This window comes from Phacochoerus africanus, chromosome 16 (assembly GCF_016906955.1).
Source record: "Phacochoerus africanus isolate WHEZ1 chromosome 16, ROS_Pafr_v1, whole genome shotgun sequence".
In the NCBI taxonomy this organism is placed as follows: domain Eukaryota; kingdom Metazoa; phylum Chordata; class Mammalia; order Artiodactyla; family Suidae; genus Phacochoerus; species Phacochoerus africanus.
Genome location: NC_062559.1, coordinates 32,794,946 through 32,816,153, shown reverse-complemented (window position 1 = coordinate 32,816,153; position 21,208 = coordinate 32,794,946). Strand labels below are relative to the sequence as shown.

General features: G+C 35.4%; 1 protein-coding gene across 1 annotated transcript in view; it reads right to left on the bottom strand.

Moving 5' to 3' along the window:
* The window catches only part of BMT2 (base methyltransferase of 25S rRNA 2 homolog), a 103,334-nt gene that overhangs the window by 56,342 nt on the left and 25,784 nt on the right, over positions 1–21,208 (bottom strand). Inside the window, 1 exon segment of the mRNA XM_047763392.1 lies at positions 5,538–5,708. Within this exon segment, the coding sequence (XP_047619348.1) occupies positions 5,538–5,708 (171 nt within the window).

The following is a 21,208-nucleotide window of genomic DNA, read 5'->3' as shown; positions in this document are numbered from 1 at the left end:
TTTGTAATCATTTTAACCATCTGGTGTGACAGTAAAATAGATGAATTTTACTTCCAGGTTCAAATCTGTATTTGATTAATACATAATGCATTTTAAACTAAAAGCAAAATAGCTGAAAAGCACTACTGAAACAAATTTTTCATCTATATACTGAATTACGTTCAAAAGATATGTAGCTTCCTCTTTTACTACGCTAATTATCTTTTAATTATTAGGATACACTTCAACATTAAAAGCCAAAGAATATAAAGAATGCTAAAACTGAATAGAAATCAAGGGCTAACTAAAACTTGAAAAAAAGAACATATAGTATTAAAACTAGTGTTTCATTATTATAAACCAAACTCTCAAAACCAGCGTTAATATGTCTAATCAGGTCCTCTTTATAAGATATTACCTATCATCATGTATTATATATTCTCTCTGTGGCCCAAACCTTTTAAGAATATGTCCAATTATCTTACTACTTTAGGCAGAATAGAGATAAGACCTATAGTAAGACTCCTGGATTGGCAATGACCATCTAATAAATAGTCTTTCTCTTTGCTCAATGCCCTCTCATCCTTCCCCCTTTTCTCCACCAATTACCTAATATCAAGTAGATAATTAAAAACACCTGATTGTACTGTCCTACCCTTGTCCTTTCTTCTTACATTTTCCTGTCCATCTGTCTGTTTTACCCATGAAGCATGTGTTAAGCTCCCACTCTGATAACTATAAATATCAAGTAATATCCTGATTACTAAAGAGCTCAAACAGATTGATATACTGAAGACTGCCATACTTAAGTGAACAAATGACATAAACAATTCTCACAAAAAAGGAAATAATAAAATGATCTTATTCAAAGCTTTGGCTTAGCTGCTAAGAGACTTAAGAGTCAAAATTGTGGGTTCTACAACAGCAACAATGCAATGGACATAAATGGAAGATGAGTTTTTTCTCTTATACTGACTGATTAATTGGTAACAGTTTCTCAGAGTGCCATGTAAAAACGTTTCTGAAGCTAAGTCCATGCTCTGTAAGAAAGATCCAACTACCTATGATTATCATGGATTTTGGAAGGTATTATGAAAGATATATGCCATATTTCTACCTTGGCAAATAAAAGAATATCACAGAATGAATCTCATTTTTCTGATTTTATATGATTTTCCTTTATTTTAAAATTTTCTTTTTTATATTAGTTTGGGAAAGGGGAAGACTGGTTCAGCATCTTAAACTATATTTTGCTGGCCTCACAGAATGAATTAAGAAATACTCCTTCTGATTCTATATTCGGAAATATACTACAGTGAATTGGTGTCATTCTTTTTTTTAACAGTAGATTTCATCAGTGCAACAAACTGGGCCTGGTGCTTTCTGTTTTGGAAGACTATTCATTATTAATTTAACTTAATAAATACAGACCTATCCAGATGATCTATTTCTCTTCGTGTGAGTTTGGTAGATTGCATCTTGCAAGGAACTGGTCCATTTCATCTAAGTTACCAAATTTGTGCATATAGAGTTACTCATAATATTCTTATATTATCCTTTTACTGTCCATGGGATCAGTAGTGATAGCCCTTCCTTCATTTCTAATATGAGTAATTTGTTTCTTTTTTCTCGGTTAGCTTGACCAGAGGTTTACCAATTTTACTGACCTTCAAAGAACCAGCTTTCAGTTTCACTGATTTTTTTCTATGGTTTTCCTGTTTTCAATTTCATTAATTTCTGCCCTAATTTTTATTATTTCTTTTTCCCTGCTTACTTTGGATCTAATTTGCTCTTGTTTTTCTGGTTTCCTAAGTTAGAAGCTTCTATTATTGATTTTACATTTTCCTTCTTTTCTAATATATGTCCAGAATATGGTATATTTGATAAATGTTTTGAAAAAAAACTATACTTTTTAAAAGGCAGCAAAGTAAGTACTTACACATAGTAAAGACAAAAAAAATTACATCTCAATTTTGAGAGATAGATGACTTTAAAAAGTGTTTCTAGTAGTAAAATATTTTTGGTTTTCATAAAATGTAAATTAAAAAAAAACCAAGATATTTTTGCTATGTGAGCCCTCACCATCTGAGCCCAGAAATCAAAATGATTTTGAGATAAAACTGGGAAAAAGATAACCTTTGCTATCTAAACTTGTTATCCAAAGTCAGAAGTCAAGCAGATTTCAATAGTAATGGATACATATCTTCTATATAATAATATCTATAAATAAAGAGAGTAAACATCTGACCTTTGACTATTTCATCTACTTCTCTAAAAAGGGTGTCTGCATAAGAGAACAAGAGGTTCTCTTTGGGAAAATTGCGTATTATTTTGTATTGAGGAATACTTAATATAGACACTTATGGTGGTAGATATAATGCAGGAGCTCCTGCTGTGGCATAATGGGATCGGCAGCATTTTGGGAATGCTGGGACGCAGGTTCAATCCCCAGCCCAGCACAGTGGGTTAAGGATCTGGCATTGCCATGATCGTGGCTTAGGTCACAACTGCAGCTCAGATCTGATCCCTGGCCTGGGGAGCTCCATATGCCATGGGGTGGCCAAAATTGAAAAATAAATTAATTAATTAAATAAAATGAAGAATGAGTAATGAGTGTTTTAACACATTGGAAGATCAGTTTACACAAAAATTTTTAATTACATGATCCCTATTGTGTAAGAAAACAATTAAAAAGACTGGAAAGAAATGCACTTAAATGTAACCAGTATTGAGCAATAATTTTTCCACATCTATAATCTTCTCTACATGTGAAATTTTTTATACTGTGGTATTATTTCACTTGTGATCAGAAAAATATACAATACTGATTTTAATACAATATAAGTGCTATAATTAGAGGTATAAAAGGTTTGATATTGGTACCAGAGTATAAATTCTTTTGAGAAGCTCAAGTTAAGTTCAAGACGGGAAGATGTATCAAATATAGCCTAATATTATATAGCAATAGTTGATCAGAAAGAGGATATAATGCATTTGCAACTGCCAGAAAATGAGAACAAACATGTACTACTAGGGGAATTTAAATTGTTTTAAAAGATTAGAATACAGGCTACAATATGGTAGGAGGAGTGGGAAGAATGAGTCTATATACACATGTTGGGGCCAAACACTACACAAAGTTTCTGAAATGAAGACCTTCTAAACCTAGCCATCCTAGGCTATGATGTTTCAATGTTTAATTTCAATACTAAGGAAATCCTGACCTATAACAATTATATTTGCTTTAAATGCTTAAAATTAATTTTTTCTCTTTTAAAATTAAACCAGTGGCAGGGGAGAAGATGGCAAATCCATTCTTCAAGAAATAGCTATAACAAAACACAATCATCAAAACAACCAACCATTAGGGCTCAAACAAAGGCAAACACTATTAAGACGTGTTTATTTAGGAAAACCAGCTGAACCTAGGTTAACAACAGTGGGGATCTGTGGTGTCTTTGCCTGAAGCCACTCTCATTACCCATCCCTTGCTCAGTTGGTATGGATGTTGTTTGAGGATAGGGCTGGCTATGAAAAAACAGTAGCTTCACTGCTGAAATGGGCCAAGTGGATTTAACAAAAGGTGAAAAAACCCAGAGAGCACTGTCAATAAAAGAATCAAACTTGGTAAGAAACAAACAGGAAAAGTCAGCAGCTATGAGAGCGTCAGGCTGCAGTTGGGCTGAACTGCAGACTGGAAGACTGGTCAGAAATTTAGGAATTTCACAATGATCCTGGAAATGAGAGGAGCATAAAGGGGCTAGATAAGCTTTCCACACAGCCTTGGCTGATTGGGAAGCTAAATGAATACACATGGGAGATTCATGAGGGCCCGGTGAAAAGCAAAAGATGAGGCCAACTTGAAAGCTGCCTGAATTTTAAATGTCCTCCCAAATCAACACACATTCACTGGCAGAGGGTGGAAGCCAGATAGGCTGGAGAGGTTTGAACACAATCTTGGGCCTATCATTGACTACTAGTCTATGCGGACACAGGGGCAAATCCTAGGAAACCAGCCTAAAAAAATAAAAATAACAGTAATGTACAAACTATTACGGAACAGATCCCACAGATTGAGTGCTAGCAGATTACTAAAAACCACTACCACTACCCTCTCTGGGAAAAAAACCCAAAATGGGAGTTTTTAAAATATATTATCAAAATATACCGGAGAATTTTCAACAAAAAATTATGAGACATGAATTAAAAAAACAGGCAAGTGTAGCTCACATTCAAGAAAAAGAACAGTAGGAGTTCCCACTGTGGCTCAGTGGTAACGAACCCGACTAGAATCCATGAGGATGAAGGTTCAATCCTTGGCATTGCTCAGGGATTAAGGATCTGGCATTGCCATGAGCTGTGCTGTATGTAGGTTGGAAATGTGGCTCAGATCCTGAGTTGCTGAGGCTGTGGTGCAGGCAGCTATGGCTCTGATTTGACCCCTAGCCCGGGAACTTCCACATGCTGCGGGTATGGCCCTATAAAGACCAAAAGAAAGAAAGAAGAACAAGAGCAGTAAATAAACAGACTCTGAGTGAGCCCAAATGTTGAAAGACTTCATGTTGAAAAAATATAAAATTTTTATATTTTTTAGCAAAGTCTTTAGCAAAGACTTCAAATCAGCTATTATAAAAAAGGTTCATAGGGTTCAAAGAAACCATGTTAAAGAATTAAAGGAAAATATAACAATGAGTCAACAAACAAGATATTCTCAACAATGAAACAGAGACTATAAAGCATAATAAAATAAGAACGATACAGAAATTCAAGGGTTGATATTTTCCAGTGTTTTTGATAGCACTGTAACTATATAATTTCTTAAACTGGTCAATATTTTTAAAATATTTATAAGGTTCATAACACCTGGGTTATAAGATGCTTAATAACTCATTATGCTTTGTAAGCTTTGTAGTAACCTTTAAATAAAGGTAAAGATCCTTTCCTTCAGAACTAATCAAAGGTGTTTAAGTTTAAATTAAACTGCTTATACCTAACTAGGTAATATTTCAACATGGTATAAAATCAAAGTAACTAAAGATAATGTTACGTTGATACATACAGGTTTGTATCTGTTTTGAGAGGTTAATTTCATTTTATTTTCATGGTTATACTTCAGTGTCTATCAGGAATATTTCTAGAATTATTCAAGTTTAACATTTTCAAGAGATTAATGAAATATTACTTGATTCCACAAATTTATTCTGATACTAGGGTATACAAATAATTTTAATACTATTAATAATTACTTGGGTTATAATAACACACACATTGAAATACTATTTATCCACAAAAAAATGCAAAATCCTGACATTTACAACATGGGTGGGCTTTGAGGTCGTTACACTAAGTAAGTCAGACATGAAAAGGCAAATACCATATGATCTTACAGTATTTATATTTTTTCCAAAAACATTTACCAAATAGCCATGTCCCAGACATAAAACACACCTTAACAAATTTAGAAATATTTAACTTATAGAAAGTATTCTCTCAGACTGCAATAGAATAAACATTATCCTACATAGTGTTAATCATCTAAGTAGGAAAAATGTACTTACTCAGTTATAAATTCAGGGTTTGTAAAGCTGAGGTTAGTTAAATGACCTTCAAGTTTAGAAGAATCATGCATATTTAAGGCTGGAGTGGTCTTAGTGGCGAGTACTGCTCTTTTTTCATCTTTTTCAAGCGCTTTTCTCTTCCCACCATTTTGGAAATATTCTCTGCACACACTACAAGGCAAAATGAAGTTACATTTTAAAATAATAGGTATGAATGTAAAATAAAACAGCAAAATATTAGCTTTATTAAACAAAATGGGAAACTTCTAAATTAGTTTCCTATTTTAAAAGTGTCATACAGAGATAAGTTTTAGCATCTGTAGCACTTTCAATTTTTTTAAGTTACCACATGATATAGCATGATCATATATTATGTTTAATAAAAGTGTTTTTTCAGAACTACAATGTGCCTGTATGTTTCTGCTGAACTTTATTCTTAGCTAAAACAGAAAAGTTTACTTAGTTACTCCAGAAAAGTTTAAATAACTCTGCTATTCATTGACAGCCTCCCAAAGAATAGCAGACACAGTTAATTCTGTGCCAGCTTTGCTGGTAGTATACAGTTGTTCTTCAGATCCCTCTTGGTTTATAAAAACAGAGTCATAAAGTCAGGTTGCCAAATAATAAGAATCCTGCTATTTGCTCTGAAAGAAGGACATAAAAATCTAGTTCAGGTAAAACTGATATCATATTATAAAGGTATCCATTCAGGGAGAACAAAGGTTTGAATATAACGGTGGTTTTTATAATGCTTGAAAATTATTCCCATCCAACAACAAACCATTCCCTGCTTGTCCCAATTCTTATAATATAAATGAATATTAAAATGCAAACTTTTCAAGAAGTATTATTTTAAGTTCATATAGTTTAACCTGCAGGTTGCTATTCAGAATCAGAAATTAATGACTGGCATAATGTTAAAAATTTTTATTCATACCTAATATAATTTTAGGGTGAATATAGAAGGGTGCCAAGTCCACATGTGTAACAAACATGAACCACAGAATCAACTCAAAACACTTATTAGCTACTAAAACCAAGAAACTCAAAGGAAAAAAAACAAAAATGGTAAGATCTGCCTCTGGCCCATGAGCTTACAGTATGACAGGAGATACACACTTAAAGAATTAAGTGATATACTTTATCAAGGCTTAAAGTGTATGTAAATGGAAGCAAAACAAATTTCCTTTCTTTTTAGATTCTTAAAACAAGCCACATTATTATTCCATATAGCTCATGCTCTGATCAAAGCTAGACTAATTTTCTCCATAGACACTGCTTGGTGCAATTCCAAAAACACATGGCTAGAGAAGAGCTAAAAAATTAAAACTGCTTTCTGCAAGTAGAACTATGGTGTCTATGAAACAATGCCCATTTCTCCTCACACTTTAAAGATGCCATTAGTTCAATTTCAGTTTTGTTAAGTATCTATTATTTAAGACTTCTTTAACTTATCCTCTGGAAATTTAATTTTAAACAAATTATATACAGTTGTTGAAACTCGTTTAAGATTAATTAAACATTTATTAAGTACCTATCATGTACCAGGCACGATGATGGGAAGACAAACTGGAGAAGGCATCATTACCCTCAAGGAGCTCAGACTAGGTAAGGAGCAAATAATTATATATAAAAAAATACGACCGATAAATAACTAACCCAATCTAAAATCAGTAACATAAGCTGATTTTACAAAGATGAGCAGGAATAAATCAGTCTAGGAAGAATGTTCGTTAAGGAGGAAAGTGCTCTCTTGGCAGAGAGAATAATCATGATCCAAGGCATGGAAGAGAAAAAGTATCATGGGTCCTAGAGAGATGAACATCAGTTCAAGGTATGGGAATTTAAAATGCCAGGCAGAAAATGGATGGATGGCCTCATAAGTGAAAAGGCCCTGAGGCCAGCACATATATAGAAAGGAATAATAGCTAGATGACACTGGAGAGATAAGCAAATTTCAGATCATGCAAGACTGACAGGACAATTTAGTAATGTGGCCTTTAGAAATCTAATCGAATGATAGAAACAGTTCAGTGGTTTCCTGGAGTGGGAGGTGGGGCTGGCTACAAAGGTGTACACTGGAGGTTTTAGAATGATGGAAATGTTCTATACACATTAAAAAACTTTATTATAATGTTGATTTACAATGTTTTGTCAACTTCTGCTGTATAGCAAAGTGATCCAGTTATACACACACACACACATTTTTTCTCATAGTATCTTCTATCATGTTCTATCACAAGTGATTGGAAATAGTTCCCTGTGTTATAGGGCATGATGTTCTATATACTGATAGTGGTGGTGGTTACATAAGTATAAACAACTGTCAACACTCACTGAACTGTACACTAGGATGAGTGTATTTTATTGCATATAAAAAATGCAGCCCTAATCACCTTGGAATTAATACTAAAAATAATACCCCTATCATATAACATTTCACTAAGGCTTGAACCACTAGGATAAAGAGATTGCTTACCTTTCTATTAGGTGGAATCATACAGAACTGCTGATATTCAACAGTTCTTGAGCCACAAAAATCGCAATTTTATATGGCTTGATCACATAGTTACCTAGAAACCTGGCAGCAAAATATTTAAAGGGCTGGAATTCTAGATACTCATAGGATAGTAACAACCATCTAAATCCCAATCTCTCTACACAACTTGCAAAAAATATACAAATAATTAGGAAGAGCAAATAAAGACACACACAGTTCACACCTAAGGCTTAAGTAGGAAATAGAAAAAGAACCTCCTTTTACACATAATTGGGGAAATAAAAATCTGAGACCAACTGAGTTGTCTCTGGAGTTACCCAAAGTACACTGTGTAAGAAAGAAATGTATGATGAAGTCCTGAGTTGGCACACACAAAAAAATCACCCACAAAAAACACAAGCAAACAAACATGTAATACCAGCTAAAGTTCACCACCAACAGGGAGTTCAACGCTGAGTAGAAAAATCTTAGCAAGAGATTCGGGATCTAGTGTATCAAAGCATTAGACACAAAAGGACCAAAAGAAAGTCTGTCAAATATATGTCAAAATATATCAAAGCATTAGACACAAAAGGACCAAAAGAAAGTTTGTCAAATATATGTGTGTGTGTGTCTATATTTGCCAAAGGTAAGAGCCTGGAAAAAATATTTTTTCTGAGGGAGAAAGGAGGCATCTTGAGAAAAGGGGATATTTCTAGAGATGTGTTGACAAAAGGGAAGAATGAAGATGTTAAGAGTAAAGAGCATACTGAGATATTATAAGCTATACCAATTAAGAAATAATAAATCAGCCAAAAGATAATATTTATTAAAGGAACTCCACTTCTGTATTTGCAGCAATCAAGCTATCCAAACTCATACCTATACAGATAAAACACATAAAAGAAATATCCAATGAACCCAGCAGCCCAACATGTTTCTATTAGAAGAGAAGAGAAAGATTATCAAAACATTTCAGTGGATGAAAATTCTCAAGAACACAGAAAACAAAGACAGCTATAAAAAGGAATGTAACATAACATTTGAATATTAATTAGAATTAAGCAATTACAGATATGAAAAAATTTAAAATTTGAAATTAAAAAACAGAACTAAATAAATGGACAGATATTCCATGAACATGGATAGGAAGACTCAGTACTGTCACTGGCAGTTCTTCCTAAATGGATTTATACATTCAACACAATCCCAATCAAAATCAGGGCAAACAATTTTATAGATGGAAACAAAACAGATTCTAAAGTTTATATGGATAAGCAAAAGACCCAGAATAGCCGGCACAATATTGAGGGAGAAGAACAAAGTTGGAGGACAGACACTATCTGATTTTAAGACTTAAAATAAAGCTATTACTATACTATTACTATTAGTAATCAAGACAGTGTGTTATACAGACAAAGACCAATGGAACAGAAAAGAGAGCCCAGATATAGATCCACATAAATATACTCAATTGATCTTTGACAAAGGAGAAAAAGCAATACAGTGGAGGTAAAGATAGTCCTTTTAACAAGTAGCACTAGAACAAATAGATATCAACATGCCAAAAAATGAAGCTGAATACAGGCATTACACCCTTCACAAAATTAACACCAAATGAGTCACGGACCTAAATGTAAAACATAACACTTTAAAAGTCTTGGACAGTTTTATAAATTTCCTAGGAGAAAATCTAGATGATCTTGTATCTGAAAAGCCACTGCCTGAGAATTCCTGTTGTGGCTCAGCAGGTTAAGAACTCAACTTGTATCCATGAGGATGTGGGTTTGATCCCTGGGCCTCGCTCAGTGGATTAAGGATCTGGTGTTGCCACAGGCTGCCATATTGGTCAAAGATGTGACTTGGATCCAGTGTTGCTGTTGCTGTGGTGTAGGCCAGTAGCTACAGCTTGGATCTGACTCTTAGCCCTGGAACTTCCATATGCCACAAATGTGGCTGTTTAAAAAAAAAAAAAAAAAATCATTGCCTGTACAGATTCAATGTAATTGCTATTAATTTACCAATTGCATTTTTCAAAGAACTAGAATAAAATACTTTAAAATTTGTACAGAAACTCAAGACACTAAAAAGCAAAAGCAACCCTAAAACAGGAAAATGGAGCTGGAGGAATTAAGGCTCCCGAACTGCAGATTAACTACAAAGCTACAGTCATCAAAATAGTATGGTACTGGCAGAAAAACAGAGATATACATCAACGGAACAGGGTAGAAAGCCCAAAAATAAACCCACACACTTATGGTTAACTAATCTATGATAAAGGAGGCAAGAATATACAACTGAGAAAAAAGTCTCTTCAATAACTGGTGCTGGAGGAAGTAAGATGGAGGAATAGAAGGACTGGAGCTCACCTTCTCTCATAAAACAAAACAATTACAACCAAATGCTGACAACCTTCAAGCAAATGGACTGGAAACTTTCAAAAAGATAACCTACTCCAGAAGACAAAGAGGAGGCCACATCAAGAGGCAGGAGGGGCGATTATGTGATATAAGCATCCCCATACCTACAGGGGTGGGAAGCCCACAGACTGGAAAGTAACAGAGACTCACCTACAGGAGTGAGGTTCTGAGCCCCACATCAGGTCCCCATGCCTGGGGATCTGGCATTGGGAGAAAGAGTCCCAGAAGCATCTCGGCATTGAAGGCCAGTGGGGCTTGTGGACAGGAACTCCAGGGGACTGGGGTAAATGGAGACCCCATTCTTGAAAGGCACACACAGGCTTGCACATGCACTGGGTCCCAGGGCAAAGCAGAGGCTCCACAGGAATGGGTCAGAACTGAATGCAGTTCTTGGAGGATTTCCTGGAAAACAGGGGGTGACTATGACTCATTGTGGGGGAAGGACATTGGAGGCAAGATCTCAGGAATATTCATCAGCATGTGTTCCTCTAGAGGTGGCCATTTTGGGAAAATCTGGCCCCACCCATCAGTGCTGACAAGCCCCAGGCCAAACAATAACCCATGTGGGATCACAGACCCACCCACCAGTAAACAGGGTGTCTAAAGACCACCCCCCCCCCTCCAAGACACACAGCCACCTCTAATCTCACCCAGAGACAAAGCCCTACCCACCAGTGGGCAGGCACAAGTCCCTTCCATAAAGAAGCCTAGAGCAAGCCCCCATACCAACTTTAGCCACAAAGGGGGCAGAAACCAGAAGTAAGAGAGGCTACAACTCTATTATCTGCAAAAAGGAGACCACACCAAAAACCTATAAAAATGAAAAGGCAGCGAACTATAACTCAGATAAGTGAGAAAGAAAAAAACCCAGAAAGACAGCTAATGATATGGAGATTCTCAGCCTCCAGGAAAAAGACTTTAGACTGATGATGCTGAACATGATGCAAGACACTGGAAATAAACTGGAGGCAAAGACTGAGAATTTAAAGTAAACACTGAGCAAAGAAATACAAGATTAAAACGTAAGCAAGCAGAGATGCAAAATGAAATAAAAAATTCAATAGAAGCAACAACAGCAGACGAACAATAAGTGAAGTGGAGGACAGGGTAGTGGAAAGCCCTGATGCAGAACATAAAGAGAAAAAAGACTGAGAAGAAATGAGGAGATTATAAGAGAACTCTGGGACAACATTAAACGCACCAACGCCTATAATATAGGGGTGCCAGAAGGAGACGAGAGAGAGAAAGGGACAGAAAAAATATTTGAAGAGATAATAGCTGAAAATTTCCCTAAGGTGGGAAAGGAAACACTCACTCAAAACCAGGAAGCACAATGAGTACCATATAAAATAAACCCAAGGAGGAATACCCCGAGACACATATTAATCAAACTGAACAAATTAAAGACAAAGAGAAAATATTGAAAGCAGCCAGGGAAAAGAAACAAATAACATACAAGAGAACTCCGATAAGGTTATCAGCAGATTTTTCAGTAGGAACTCTGCAGGCCAGAAAGGAGGGCATGATATACTCAATGTGATGAAAGGAAAAAAAACCCCTCTAACCAAGATTACTTTATCCAGCAAGGCTCTCATTCAGATTTGAAGGAGAAATCAAAAGCTTTACAGATAAGCAAAAGCTAAGAGAATTCAGCAACACTAAACCAGCTTTACAATAAATACTAAAGGAATTTCTCTAGGCAGAAAAGAAAAGGCCACAACTAGAAACAAAAAGTCCACAAATGACAAGGCTTACCAGTAAAGGCATATATACAGTAAAGGTAGGAAATCATCCACAAATGAATATGCTACAAAATCAGAAATCGTGAGAAGAGGAAGGTACAAATGCAGGACACTGGAGATGCAGTGACCAACAACTGAAAACAATGTCATATATATATATATATATATATATATATATATATATATATATACACACACACACACACATATATATATATATATTCCTATATAAAAACTTCAGGGTAGCTGCAAACCATAAATCCACAACTGATACACAAATAAGAAAATCAATTCAAACACAACACTAAAGATAGTCATCAAACCACAAGAGAAGAAGGGAAGAAAAAAGAGCAACAAAAACAAATCCATAACAGTTCATAAAATGGCAATAAGAACATACATATCAATAATTACCATAAATGTACATGGACTAAATGGCCCAACCAAAAGACCTAGACTGGCTGAGTGGATACAAAAACAAGATCCACATATATGCTGTCTTCAAGAGACCCACTTCACTTCTAGGGACACATACAAATTGAAAGTAAGAGGATGGAAGAAAATATTCCATGCAAATGGGAATCAAAAGAAAGTTGGAGTAGCAATACTCCTATCAGATAAAACAGACCATAAACTAAATATTACAAGAGACAAAGAAGGACATGATGTAATGATCAAAGGATCAATCCAAGAAAAAGAAATAACAATTGTAAATATATATGCAACTGCTAACAACCTTAAAAGGAGAAATTGACAATAACACAATAACAGCAGGGCACTTTAACACCCCATATACAGCAATGGACAGATCATTGAGACAGTAAATTAACAAGAAAACACAGGCCCTAAATGAAGCATTAGACCAGATGGACTTAATAGATAGTTATAGGACATTCCATCCCAAAGCAGCAGAATACACATTCTTCTCGAGTACACATGGAACATTCTCTAAGACTGATCACATCCTGGGCTAAAAATCCAACCTCAGTAACTTTTAGAAAATTGAAATCATATCAAGCAAGCATCTTTTCCCACCACAACGCCATACGACTAGAAATCAACAACAAGAAAAAAACTGCAAAAAACACAAACATGTGGAGACTAAACAACATACTACTAAACGGCCAATGGAACACTGAAGAAATCAAAGTGGAAATGAAAAAATACCTAGAAGCAAATGACAACAAAGATACAACACTCCAAACCTATGGGATGCAACAAACGCAGTTCTAAGAGGAAAGTTTATAGCAATAAAAGCCTACCTTGGGAAATAAGAAAAAGCTCAAATAAACAACCTAACTTTACAGCTAAAGCAACTGGAGAAACAAGAACAAACAAAACCCAAAGTTAGGAGAAGAAAAGAAATCATAAATATCGGAGCAGAAATTAATGAAACAGAAATGAAGAAAATCACAGAAAAGATCAATGAAACTAAAAGCTGATTCTTTGAAAAGATCAAATAAATTGATAAACCTTTAGCCAGACTTTAGCCAAGAAAAAGAGAGGGCTCAAATAAATAAAATTAGAAATGAAAAAAGAGAAGTTACAATGGACATCACAGAAATACAAAGTGTCCTAACAGACTACTACATGCAACTATATGCCAGTAAAACAGAAAACACAGAAGAAATGGACAAATTCTTTAGAAAAGTACAATCTTCTAAGACTAAACCAAGACAGAAAAGATGAATGGACCAATCACAAGTACTGAAATTGAAACTGTGATTAAAAAACTTCCAACAAACAAAAAAATCCAGGACCAGATGGCTTCACAGGTGAATTCTACCAAACATTTAAAGAAGAGCTGATACCTATCCTTCTGAAACTCGTCCAAGAAACTGCAGAGGAAAGAACACTCCCAAACTCTTTTATGACGCCACCATCACCCTGATACCAAAACCAGACAAAGATACCACAAAAAAAGAAAACTGCAGGCCAATTTCTCTGATGCAAAAATCCTCAACAAAATACTAGCAAGCCAAATCCAACAGTACATTAAAAGGATTGTACATCATGATCAAGTGGGCTTTATCCCAGGGACGCAAGGATTCTTCAATATCTGCAAATCAATCAGTGTGATAAACCTGAAAAAGCTGAAGAATAAAAACCATACGATCTTCTCAATAGATGCAGAAAAAGCCTTTGACAAAATCCAACATCCATTTCTGATAAAAACCCTTCAGAAGGTGTGCATAGAGGGAACCTACCACAACATAATAAAGGCCATATATGACCAACCCACAGCTAACATCATTCTCAATGGTGAAAAGCTGAAAGAATTCCCAGTGAGATCAGAAACAAGACAAGGATGTCCGCTCTCACCACTACCATTCAACATAGTTTTGGAAGTCCTAGCCATGGCAATCACAGAAGAAAAACAAATAAAAGAAATCCAAATTGGAAACAAAGAGGTAAAACTATCACTATTTGAGGATGACATGATACTATACCTAGAAAATCCTAAAGATGCTACCAGAAAACTGTTAGAGCTCATCAGTGAATTTATTAGCAAAGTCACAAGATACAAATCAATACACAGAAATTGACTTAATTTCTATATACTAACAATGAAAGATCAGAAAGAGAAATCAGGGAAACAATACCATTTACCATTGCATCGAAAAGAATAAAAATACTTAGGAATAAACCTACCTAAAGAGACAAAAGACCTGTACTCTGAAAACTATAAGACGCTAACAAAAGAAATCAAAGACGATACAAATAGATGGAAAGACATACTATGCTCTTGGATTGGAGGAATCTACATTATCAAGATGTCTGTACTACCCAAGGCAATCTACAGATTCAATGCAATCCCTATCAAATTACCAAGGACATTCTTCACAGAACTTGAACAAAATATTTTAAAGTTTGTTTGGAAGCACAAAAGACCAAGAATAGCCAAGGACATCCTAAAAAGAAAAATGGAGCTGGAGGAATCAGGCTCCCTGACTTCAGACTTTAGTACAAAGCTACGGTAATCAAATCCGTAGGATACTGGCACAAAGACAGAAATACAGATCAGTGGAAACACGATAGAAAGCTCAGAATTAAACCCACGCACCTACAGTCAAGTAATCTATGACAAAGGAGGCAGGAATATACAATGGAGAAAAGACAGCCCCTTCAATAAGTGGTGCTGGGAAAACTGGACAGCTACATGGAAAAGAATGAAATTAGAACACTTCTTTTGTGTATGTAACACCATACACAAAAATAAACTCGAAATAGGTTAAAGACCTAAATATAAGACCAGATACTATAAAATTCTTAGAGGAAAACATAGGCCAAACACTCTCTGACATAAACCACAGCAACATCCTCTCAGATCCACCTCCTAGAGTAATGACAATAAAAACAAAAATAAACAAATGGGACTTAATTAAACTTAAAAGTTTCTGCACAGCAAAGGAAACCCTACAAAAACCGAAAAGACAACACACGAATGGGAAAAAATAGTTGCAAATGAAGTGACTGAAAAGGGATTAATCTCCAAAATTTATAAACACCTCCTGCAGCTCAATACCAAAAAAAAAAAACCAGCCCCATCAAAAAATGGACAATTCTCCAAAGAAGACATACTGATGGCCAAAAAACACATGAAAAGATGTTCATCATCACTAATTATTAGAGAAATGAAAATTAAAACCACTATGAGGTACCACCTTACACCAGCCAGAATGGCCATCATCAGAAAGTCTATGAACAATAAGTGCTGGAGGGTGTGGAGAAAAAGGAACACTATTACACTGTTGGTGGTAATGTAAATTGGTGCAACCACTGTGGAAAACAGTATGGAGATGCCTCAGAAAACTAAACATAGAATTACCATTTGATCCAGCAATCCCACTCCTGGGCATCTATCCAGAGAAAACCATGACTCGAAAAGACACATGTACTCCAATGTTCATTGCAGCACTATTTTCAATAGCCAAGACATGCAAACAACCTAAATGCCCAATGACAGAGGAGTGGATAAAGAGGACGTGGTACATATACACAATGGAATATTACTCATCCATTAAAAGGAAAGAATGGCATTTGCAGCAACATGGATGGACCTAGAAATTATCATGATAGTAAGCAATGTCAGTCAGACAGACACCAACATCATATGCTACCACTTACATGTGTAATCTAAAAAAGGACAGAATAAATTTCTTTGCAGAACAGGTACTGACCCACAGACTTTGAAAAACTTACGGCTTCCAAATGAGACAGGTTGCAGGGTGGGGGGGATGCACTGGGGGTTTGAGTTGGAAATGCTATAAAATTTGGTTGCGATGATCACTGTACAACCATAAATGTAATAAAATTCCCTGAGTAGTAATAATAGTAATAAAAAAACTAATACCTTAAGAAAAATAAGTGGTGCTGGAAAACTGGACAGTCATATGTAAAAGAACGAAATTAGAACATTCTCCAACACCATACACAAAATAAATTCAAAACAGATTAAGATCTAAATATAGGACCAGATACTATAAAACTCTTAGAGGAAAACATAGGCTGAACACACCCTGACATAAACTGCAGCAGTATCTTTTTGTATCCACCTCCTAGAGTAATGAAAATAAAACAAAAATAAACAAATGAGACCTAATTAAACTTAAAAGGTTTTTGCACAGCAAAGGAAACCACTGGAAAAGAAAAGAAAATACTCCCACATAATGGAAGAAAATATTTGCAAATGATACAACTGGCAAGGCATTAATCTCTAAAATATACAAACAGCTCCTTGTAGTTCATTACCAAACAAACAAACAAACAAGCCAATCAAAAATAGGCAGAAGATCTAAGCAGGCATTTCTCAAAAAGAGACGTAAGAGATGGCCAAAAAACACATGAGAAGATGATCAATATCACTAATTATTAGAGAAATGCAAGTCAAAGCTACAGTGAGGTGCCACCTCACACCAGCCAATAAATGCTGAAGAGGGTGCAGGGAAAAGGGAGCCCTCTTAAACTGTTGGTGGGAATGTACACTGGTGCAACCACTATGAAAACAGTACAGGTTTTCTCAGAAAACTAAAAACAGAACTACCATATGATGCAGCTATTCCACTCCTGGGCACCTATCCAGACAAAACTGTAATTCAAAAAGATACACAAACTCCAGTGTTCACTGCTGAGCTATTTATAATAGCCAAGACATGGGAGCAACCTAAATATCCATGAACAGAGGAATGGTTAAAAAAGTGGTGCATATATATGATGGAATAGTACTCAGTCATAAAAAACAATGAAATAATGCCCTTTGCAGAAACATGGTTGCAACTAGAGATTATCATACTAAATGAAGTTAGACAGTGAAAGCCAAGCACCATATGATGTAGCTTACATGTGGAATCTAAAAAAAAAAAAAGGAAGCAAATGAATTTATTTCAAAACAAAAACAGACTCACAGACTTTGAAAACTTAATGATTACCAAAGGGACAGGTGAGGGGAAGGGATGGACTGGGGATTTGGGACTGGCACATGCACATGGAGGTATACAGAATGACTGGCCAACAGGGACCTTCTGTATAACACAGAGAACTACCCAATATACTGTGATAATCTATATGGGAAAAGAATCTGAAAGACTATGGATGTGTATACATATATAACTGAATCACTTTGTTGTACAATCACAACATTGTAAAGCAACTACACTTCAATAAAACTTTAAAAAAAGCAACAGGAGTTCCCATCGTGGTGCAGTGGTTAATGAACCCAGCTAGGAGCCATGAGGTTGCGGGTTCGATCCCTGCCCTTGCTCAGTGGATTAAGGATCTGGCGTTGCCGTGAGGTGTGGTGTAGGTCGCAGATGTGGCTTGGATCCCAGGTTACTGTGGCTATGGTGTAGGCCAGCAGCTATAGCTCTGATTAGACCCCTAGCCTGGGAAGCTCCATATGCCATGGGTGCGGCCCTAGAAAAGACAAAAAAACAAGAAAGAAAGAGAGAGAGAGAAAAGAAAAGAAAAGAAAAAGAAAAGAAAAGAAAAGAAAGAAAAGAAAGAAAAGAAAAAAGAAAAAAATTTAAATGAGCAAAAGTCCTGAACAGATACCTTACCAAAGAAGTTATAGGTGTCAAATAAGCATAAAAAACAATGATCTAAATCATGTCACTGGAGAAATGCAAACTAAAACAGCAATGAGATACTATTACTATTAGAATGATCAAAATTCATTAACACTAACAACGCCAAATATTGGTGAAGATGTGAAGCAAGAAGGACTTTCATTCACTGCTGGTGGAAATGCAAAATGGTAGTCATTTTGGAAGAGAGTCTGGCAGTTTCTTACAAAATTAAATATACTCTTACCATATAATTTAGCAATCCAGCACATTGGTCTTTACTAAAAGAGTTGAAAACTTACTTCTACATAAAAATCTGGATATGTATGTTTATAGCAGTTTTATTCACAACTACCAAATCTGGAAGTAACCAAGATATCCTTCAGTAGGTGAATGGATAGATAAGCTAGGTAATGGAGTATTATTACCACTAAAATAAAATAAGCTATCAAGCCAAAAAAGACATGGTGGAAACTTAAATGCACAGTATTCAGTGAAAGATGTCAAAATGAAGAGGCTAACTATTGCAATTCCATCTATATACATTTTAGATAAGGCAGAACTACGGAGGCATTAAAAAAAAGTCAGTGGTTGCTGGGGGAGGGGGTTTGGGAGGAAGGGGTCAACAGCTGGAGCACAAAAGATTTTTAGGCAGTGAAACTATTCTGTATGATACAATAATGGTGGATAGTTGTCATTATACATTTGTCAACACCTGTAAAATACATAACACCAAAAGTGAACCCTAATGTAAACTATGGACTTTGGATGATAATGATGTATCAGTGTGAGTTCATCAACTGTGACAAATGAAGCACTATAGATGGATGCTGGTTGTGGCATGACTGTCCATGTGAGGGGGCAGGGTGTATCTGTGAACTACTGCATTTTATGCTTAATTTTGCTATGAACCTAAAACTGCACTAAAAAAATATGAAGACTTTTTGAAGGGGGAAACAAAAAGAACCCAGAATAGACATCATGTGCCTCCTGATGTAGTACACTAAGAAGGATACAATATCCTATGTAATACTCCTGCTAATAATATGCTTAACTTGAATCTAATCACAAAGAAAAACCACACAAACCCAAACTTTGACTTTTGACAAAATAAAATGTCCATGTCATAAAAGACCAAAATATAAATAAATAAGCTAGAGAAACTCCTTGGATTAAAGAAGATCAAAGAGGGATAATAACTAAGTGCCATGATACACTCTGAAGTACCCAAGAGCAAAACCTTGTAATTTCTGCAACGTACTTACAAATGGTTCAGTAGAGAGTGAAGGGAAAAGGCAAGGTGGATGGTAGTGGTGGGGGTGTGGAGACAAAGGGAAAGCAAGATACAATATAAGACTAAAATAGACCAACTTTTTCTTCAAACCAAAAGACATAAAGTGTGAATTGAGGATTTCATAACTAGCCAAGTTGTACATCTTGTAACAAAACTACAGAAAAACAGCTTTTGGTATGTAAGAACTCAGAATATTATAGTTGCAAGCTTTTTCAAAGTATGAACTTCATCTATGAGATGACTAGGAAATGTTGGTGAAGAGGCTGGTAGTGAATAAAAAACATTAAATGAATTTAAAAAGGATACTTTATAATGCTGAAGGCCACAATTCCCAAGGAAGACATAACAGTTACGAGTATAGTATGTGCCATCTACTGTCCTCACAAAGCAGAAACTCCATGAGATGCATGGAAAAATAGAGAATTTTAAATACCACTCTCCATCAAGTCAATGAATAAGTAGGGTTACAGAAGCCCTCAAGAGCATAATAAAGTTTATCACTACATAACAAACTTGGCCTTAATAGAGAGAGTGTAGGATCTTTTTCAAATGCACACAGAATATTTATAAAATTCCATAATAGATATGGTACTAAGTTGTGAAGAAAAGCACTGTAAGAGCCATAGGAAAAATAATAGACAAAATCATCCAATCTCAATGCAATAAAGCCATAACAACAAAATAAAACAAAAATCCATTTCACCTGCAAATTTTTTAAATTAAATAACTGCGGAGTTAAAAGCAAAGTACTAATAAAAGTCACAGAACTTCTAAAAAAACAGTAAAATTACCACGTCAGAATCTTAGAAATGCACTAAAATAGTGACCTAAGGTAATTCAGACCCTGTAATATTTATATCAATACAAATAAAAGAATAAAAATAAATAAAATTAACACCAAAATCACAGGATTGGGGGGAAAAGTAAATCAAAAGAAAGGAGTTAAGATATTAATGTTAGGAAAATAAATATGCAAGCTGGTTCTTTAATTTGCATTACTTTATGCAAATAAAGCTGGAAATTTAGATGAAACATAACTTTCTTAGGTAAGTATACTAAATATAGGATATAGGAATATAGGAAAATTTATCAAACTTGACTCAATTACTGGTAGAGTTAATTCACTGTAATTAATTTTGCATTTAAACTGCAAAGTTTAAACAAAACCAAAATTCATAATAAATATGAGAAAGTTTGAGTTACATCACCAAAAAGCACTAGTCTCCAATGAAGAATTCTACCAAGAGCGACCAGACCAGATAACCTGTGTACAAATCATGTTTTTAATTTTGTTTCTTTTCATGTTTTGCTATCTTGGAGAGAGCCTTACAGACCCAGGGAGAAACTGCCTCTCCCAAGGCTAGCTAATTCCTAAAGGTAATAAACAACTCACTTGGGAGCACACTTCTCATATGCAAGCTAACCACGTCCTCTATTTAACTCTCACACAAGTCAATATTTCCCCTGCTCTAAATTAACCCAGGTCTAGGTACCAGACAGTTAGGGACAGTGACTATGCCCTAAAGCCTACCAAAATTATTCAAACTAGCTAATCCTATACTGTTTACTCTACCCTGCTTTGCCTTTCCCATGGAAACACCACAAAGGATGAGACCTATTCTCTCTCCTCACTCCTGTTTGGCCTCCTGACCAAATGTGGTGCTTCCCCTGTGG